We start from the raw sequence: 7,456 nt of genomic DNA, 5'->3' as shown, positions 1-7,456 counted from the left end.
CCCCCCTCCTCCAGCCCCTTCTCCCCCACCCCCTACTTAACAGCTCAGAGTCCAGGTCCAGCTCCCTGCTGCAGCAGGCGTGGGCTGCCCGAATCACCAAAGCTCTCAATCTTTTCCGAATAAATGCGGACCTTTTAATTGGCCCCCGGTTCAATTCCGATTTGACGATTTGGCCGCTGAATCAGGCCGAATCTCCTCCAAATTGAATTGGTACCTGAAGCTTTGCACAGCCCTAACAGATACTTCAGTTCATAATTCTCAAGTATATGTTCAAGCAGTTTGCCCGTGCAAGTAAAAGTACTAACAACAGTTGTCTGCCTGAGCTTGAACTGTGTAATGTCACTTATCTTACGACAGCCATTGAGATAATAAACTTTACCTTGTATATGTACAGGATTAGTAATCTCATTTGCATAAATTTAATTTTTTCCTGTGAGTTTGAATAGAATGGATCATTTTCCCAGTGGAAAATGGAACAATTATGGAGCCTTATGGAACAATTAATAATTACAGTGCAACTTCATTATAATGAACCCCTTTGTGACTGAGAGAAATGTTCATTAAAAGAGAGTATTTGCTGTAATAAAGTTAGACAATTGGCTACATTGGCAGACACTTTTTTTATTCATTATGACATTCGGATTGTTAAAATCAGGGTCTTATTATAATGAGGTTATACTACAGTTATATAATCATAATGCTTTACTCTCTCCCTGACTGAAAATATTTGTTATAATTCATTGCAGTCAGTGGATTTCAGTCTTTTTTTTAATTCCCCTAAAGGTTCAAAGCACCCGCTGACCTCAGCTGGAGCAGGCATTGGTTTTGTGTATTTAATTTATTACACGCCAACCTTCTCAAAAATGGCTTAGGGTGGCTTACACAAGACAAAATTGCTTACCAAAATGGAATAAAATGTGCTCAGCAGTGTTGACAATCTGGCCCATGTGAACAAATTACAATTAGTTATCCAGCACTTGCCACAAATGATAGGAATCATTGCACTTCTGTTAAAATGAATGTGACCGTCTAAGATGAAATGCACATTTTTTTGTGTTTAGAGGTCTTTTAGGTGGGCACTCTGTGGCTATTATGCTGAAAGACAAAGGTGAATACATGCAGTGGTACAGTGGTGAACTCTTGCACATGGCAAAGGAACTGGGCTACAAGCTTTTACCTGCATTTAATACCTCTAGTGGTCTCCCCTACCCACGAGTAAGTATTTTATGATTATAAAAAATACATAAGCAAAACTTTAATATTTTAGCAAGTTACTTAGAGAGAGGGAGAGCTTTATTTGTGACGGATCACATCTTAATTTTTTTTCTAAGCTCATTTAATTTATCGCCGTTATTAAATATATGGGAAATAGCATTTTGTAACCTATACTTACAAACTCCACCCAAAATTAAGTTAGCAAGCCTACTAATTTTCCAATCATGCTAAAGATGAACCAGATTACACTGATTTGGATTATTAGTAATGAAAAAATCTCTTGGCATAACTGTCTTCTAACATTTTGCACATTAATAGCCTAGGCCCCACAGATAAGCTGAAGGAAAAATGTTTCTTCACACAGACTCATTTTCTTATGTGCAAGTTAAAAACTTATAAAAAGTTGAGCTGAATGACCTCCACAGCTTGCTTATTGGGAATATTAAGCTTACACTTCTTGGGTTTAGCTCGAAATTATTCTTCATAGTTCAGGTTTAGAAGCAAACCTGTCTCAGACTGAAACTAAACTTAAAAACCCTCTAAACTTCCAGGAAACCATAAACCCAATCTTCCAGGCAGCTGTAGGCCTAAATTTCTAAGTGTGCCATGCATTTATGAAAAATTTACCTAAATGGCCACTTTTGCAATAGAATTAAAAGAATGGTTACAGTATCAGAAGAGACTGAATCACGAATTAATATAAAGCATGACATCAAAGTTGTTATACATGCATAATAGAGAGTGCATGTTTGCAGTTTGTAAAAAGTGTATTTGTTTTTTCTTCTTTAGGTTAACTTAAAATTTGGTGTAAGAAATCCAGATGCTCGAACAGGAACAGAGACCGATACCTGTACAGCTTGTGCAGGTACCTTGATCCTTGAGTTTGCTGCTCTAAGTCGATTCACAGGAGCATCCATATTTGAGGTTTGCTTTCCATGGTCTCTTATATACTGGGTTTAGATATTCAGTGGCTTTCTGTTATAGCCTTAATTGTACAAGAATTTATTAAAATTATTTTTGTAATATGACTTGTAATAATTGAACTAATCATTACAATAAGTAATACAATCATTGTATTGTGCCTTTAATTTTCATGAAAATAATTTAGTTAACATTCACAAAAATTTGGGGTATTAATTACATTTGTGAATGGCTATAGCTTTTGCAATTTTTGTCTTTGTAGGTGTGTTTTAGATAATTATTTCTGGAAACTGCTGGTTTGTATTTTTATTACAAATTCTAGAAAGACATTTTCTAAAAGCAGTAGTATCGTTACATAACACAACTTAATATATTGAAGGGAGTTGTTTAGCAGATTCTCAAGAACACTTGAATTGAGAAATGCTACTGGTTTTGTTAGAAAAAGAGAATTGCGATACTGAAAATGCTGTTCCACCCTGGTCAAATCCCTGAAAAGTAGTTCATGGAGAAGATGGACCTCTTCCTCCTGAGAGATTTTTGTGACTTAATGCGCTTACTTCTGTAATGTGCTTAAGACTATTTGCTTTTCAGGGACTTGAGCAGGAAATAGTATCACGATTAGGCACCCAGGTCTACCTAATTGCTTAATAGATGGAATAGGTTCTGGCCCTTAGGAGATAAAATGCAGATCTGTTCTGAAAAAAATCACTTGAAATAAACTGAGTATTGTTTTACAATGTTTTCTGTACTTAACATAGCTACTAATAAAGATTCTGTAAACCAGATCAGACCAGCATGCAATACAGTGGTCTCCAGATTGCATCCTACTGACACACATGTGACCTGAGTACATTTACTAGGGTGAAATGCATATACTGATTATCACTTAGCAAACAACTCTGTTTGCTGAATAATAGACTATCATCCAGCTTTTCCCAACTGTTAGCCCTTCAAACCAACAGAAGTGTGGAGCATTAGAAATTCTAATTTTAAGAATTGAAGTCCCAGGTAGAATTCAGGAATACAATTATACCATGATTAAGGTGTCATTTCTACATCATCACGTTCCAGAGGGGAATTCCCTGTGGTTCAGTGGTAGAATCCTTGTCTGCCACACAGGAGACCCAGGTTCAGTTCTCAGATGTCAGTGTGACTACAGCCATGGAGGCACCAAACATCTGGACTCAGTCTGGCCTTTGGGTTTTGCCTCAATAACTTAAAGAAGGGATAGAAGGTTTGGGCAGCCTCCTCTCCTTCTGAATCCTGCCTAGGCATATGCATTGGGGTCTGGGCAACCCCTCATGCATACATCATGATCCAGAAGATCGACATCACTTTAATATTTTTTTGCTTTGCAAAGAAGTAGAATAAAGTATAATAATAAAATTAAGGATTTTCTTCTCTTTAAATGAAACTTGAAAGAACATTTTATAGGAATATGAGTGTATTGGCTATGCATTCTTCTCTAACAGTAAGATTTTCAAAAGTCCTGAACTTTATTACACCTGTTGAAAGCCAAGAATGTCATCTACAGATAAGATTTTGTTAACAATATTCTAGACATTAGTCTTAAGAAACATTTACTCTGTATGTCATCTATGACAGCTTATTAAAAATTGCACACAAGATATACTGGGTGCTCCTATAAGCCTTTGCATGCTAAATTTAATTGACCGAGTACCCTTTTCAGAATTTCTCTGGGACATGCTGCTGCTTTTCTTTCTCATGTCCTCGTGACAAGGTATTTAGAAGAACTTCCAGATTTGTTGGAATCTGACAGGTCTACACCATGAATTTGCAACCTCTGGGATGTCAACCATGTGCTTTGGCATCCATGCCACCCCTAGTTCCTGGGACATGCTACTAGCTTTTTCCATAATTTGTGCATGTGTACAAGCACAAGGGAGTGGGATATGGGAGATGGAGATGCCGAGGAGAGAGAGGGAGAAACAAATTATTAAGTTATTCATGGTCTTTATTCCTCTTCATTACTGATCTAGTATGCTAATCTAAATGTGAACCTAAACTTAACCAACCATTAAGTTTCATTCTCGTTTGATTTAGGAACTTCTGCATATATTCTTTAGTATTCTGGCTCTTACCATGGTCTTGCTTGTCTCACCTGTTTTTAATTGCTCTTCTTTTGCTTGTAATAGTTGGTTACTTTAGATCAGCAGTGCCCTGTTTCAGCCAAGTTAGCTCCCAACTTGGATTCATAGTGCTCTACACACAGCTTTCACCATATTCACTTTTTATTGGTGAAAGTAGAAAAACCTTTTGTAGGAGGTGAATGCAAGAGCTTTTCAAAAGCACTCACCTTTGGTGTAACTTGGGTCCTTGAAGCCAACTGGAGTCAGGGTTGTTCTGAAAATATAAGTGCCTGCCTTGGTGGTCTTTTTGAAAGCAGGTCTTTTGATCCACCTTATAGAATTAATTAATCCGAGATACAAAAGCTTTTGTGTGTGCAAGCTCATTACATAAGATGGTCTTTTTATCAGGTCTTTGTCCCTTTTTTGGATCAGTTGTCCCTTTATGTCCTTGCAGAATATAGGTGCCTCCAGTTTACTTCCTTATTGGATGGAGCAAGTGTTTCATGTTGAAACTTGTGAAAAGGTGTGATAATGGGCATAAAGAAGGGATCATGTAGAAGGCAATATGGCCGGACTGCAGTTGATTACAATAATTTAGTTGCATCATTCAGTTAGAGGATCTTGACATGGCAAATTTTTGAAGCACTTAAAATACTTCCTTTGCTCCCAGGGTCTTATACCTACTTTACAGATCAGGAAACTGAGGCATATGATAAGATGACTTGCCAAAGGCTATGTTGTGTATTGCTGATATTTGTGTAAAGAACTTGGTCCTGTTAGTAACAAAAGCACTGGCTGGCAAAATAAAATTTGAGCTAAACTTTTTCTCTTTTCAAGAGAACTTAACACATTATTCAACTTTGTTCTCTCTCTGTCTAAGATATAAATGGTATATAAAAACGTTTAAAAGTTTTCATCATAGTACCTTGATTTTAGTGGAGGAAAAATCCCGAAGCTTATATAGCAGTTCTGACATTTTACATGCTTTGTTTTTCCTATAACTACTTTTTAATGTTTTTGTTTTATTGCAGGAATATGCACGGAAAGCACTTGATTTCATATGGGAAAAGAGACAACGCAGTAGTAATTTAGTAGGGGTGACTATTAACATTCATACTGGAGATTGGGTTCGCAAAGGTATATGGCTTTCACAATCTAGCATCATTAAAGCTCTTGAGAGAAGAAAAAATGAAAATACTGTTCTTTTGTGTTTGTCAACATTAATATGTCATTAGGATGGACATTATGGATGGATGTTAACATGTCATTAGTAGACTTGCAAACTTTCAGATCTGAAGAAATTGGGCACAGTGAAGCCTCATTTTGTCTGTGAGAGTATTGTGGTTGAGAAATCAGCTTCTTTATTTCAGAGAAGGTATTTCATAATTTACTGAATGCTGAGAAATTGCCTAAGGATAAATTTTCAAAAAATCTACTTCAAGTACAAAGTAAAGTACAAAAAGGACTGCAGTTGACTGTTTGGGCTAGTATAAATATTTTCAAATGAGTAAATTTAAACATTTAGTTTAGGAATATGATCAAGTAAGCAATTATGTTTGAATATACTGATTGCACAGCACTCTGCAGCCATTTATTATTGTACGTGCCCCTTCTGTTTGTGCTTGCAGTTGTGCTAACAGCAACTCCTTGTGCAACCAGTAGCCTTGGAAATCAAAATGAAATGTGACGGTTGAAACTGTTTTATCCACATAGCTATTTAAATTGAAACCACCACTTCTGTATCTTCCTTTGTTACTTTTAGACAGCGGTGTTGGAGCAGGAATAGACTCATATTATGAATATTTATTAAAAGCCTATGTCTTGCTTGGAGATGACAGTTTCCTGGAAAGGTTTAACACAGTAAGTTGACTGAATTTTTTTGCTTTGGTATTAAGAATTATATTTAGCGTTGTCAGTCATCACACATCTCCAGCCATGTGCTTCATGGACTTTTGGAGGGTTTTTCAACATCTCTAGTGCCACTTCTGTTTCTTGTCAGTTGCTGCCAAACTTCAGCTGACTACTTTTCCTGTGTATGTTTTTTTTTTGTCTCTGACCAAAAGGATGGATCCACATAATACCTCTGTAACCTAATGATCTCACTGCTTACTCCCAGCACCGATTTTAGGACCGCAGTTGGCAGTCCAACAGCTTTCCAATTGGGGAAGGACTGTATTAAAACTCTAGAGCTCATCAGCCCTGCTTGCATTTGCTAAGCTTTTCTGTAAACCATTGCAAGACTTTGCCTACCATAGACTGAGCTGCAAGTTCCTTCTGGCTCTTAGAACCACAGATGAGACGTGAAAAGCAAACTAAATCTTGGGTAGCAAGGCAATGTCCAATTATAGAGCCATTAACCAGCCTGACCTATTTATGAATATAATGATAGGCATAACCTGACAATTATACTGCGTATGGCATTCTTCATGGATTGATTAGATTCATAAGACTGCTAAAGTAATTTTCTGAAAAGTATTAACTTTTTCACTAAAGTACAAGTAATACAAAATGGCAGTGTACAACTGAATTTCATTTTCTTGATTCTCATAAGCAGTGTAGAAATGAGGGCACTACATCAGTGATGGGTCTGTCATGACACCAGAAATACCCTCAGTTTATGTTCCCATCTTGCATAGCTTCCATTATAATTGCACATCCCATTGGTTCAGTCCATGATGTAGTGTTACCTCCAGTAAGTCTCAGTCGAAGGTCACTGCAGGTCTCTCTTTTTAATGTAAGCATAAATAAGACAGCTGTCTTAGGGAATAGGAAAGGTGAGTCAAAGCTTCCTGTCGAGCCAAACAGTGATTAAATGTGTTCCAGTAGTCAGCTCTTTCTTTACTTCTAACATTTTTTTTTAACATGTGCATCTTGGAATTCTGAGCTTTTGCCAGAGAGTGAGAGACTATAGCCATGTTTACTGCCAGCCGAAAGAGCCAGTGAAAAGAGACGAGTTCTAGTAGTAGCTAAGCAGACACTTGCCTAATTGTTGTACAGCAGCTGAATGTATGTTGATTATCCGTGTGTGTGTATGTATATGTATGTATGTGTATGTATATATATGTGTATGTGTGTGTGTGTGTATATATATATATAAAATAACTTACTGTGAAGCCTTCTAGTAAGTATGAAGTCTTCTACTGCCTGATTAGTATAGCTGTGAACTATATATTTGATTATCAGTAACTGCAGTGGCACTGTGGTCTGAGACCCTTTCATAGTTTCATAGT

At 36.9% G+C, this 7,456-nt stretch overlaps 1 protein-coding gene across 1 annotated transcript in view; it reads left to right on the top strand.

The window, feature by feature from the left end:
- The window catches only part of EDEM3 (ER degradation enhancing alpha-mannosidase like protein 3), a 44,365-nt gene that overhangs the window by 13,218 nt on the left and 23,691 nt on the right, over nucleotides 1–7,456 (top strand). Inside the window, exons 6-9 of the mRNA XM_019530986.1 lie at nucleotides 1,062–1,215; nucleotides 2,005–2,139; nucleotides 5,258–5,363; nucleotides 5,989–6,086. Of these exons, the coding sequence (XP_019386531.1) occupies nucleotides 1,062–1,215; nucleotides 2,005–2,139; nucleotides 5,258–5,363; nucleotides 5,989–6,086 (493 nt within the window). The remainder of the gene's footprint in view (nucleotides 1–1,061; nucleotides 1,216–2,004; nucleotides 2,140–5,257; nucleotides 5,364–5,988; nucleotides 6,087–7,456) is intronic.

Source organism: Crocodylus porosus, unplaced genomic scaffold (assembly GCF_001723895.1).
Source record: "Crocodylus porosus isolate Cpor-Errol unplaced genomic scaffold, CroPor_comp1, whole genome shotgun sequence".
Classification (NCBI taxonomy): Eukaryota; Metazoa; Chordata; order Crocodylia; family Crocodylidae; genus Crocodylus; species Crocodylus porosus.
Note: the sequence above shows the minus strand (reverse complement) of the source record. Positions and strands in the feature narration are given on the sequence as shown.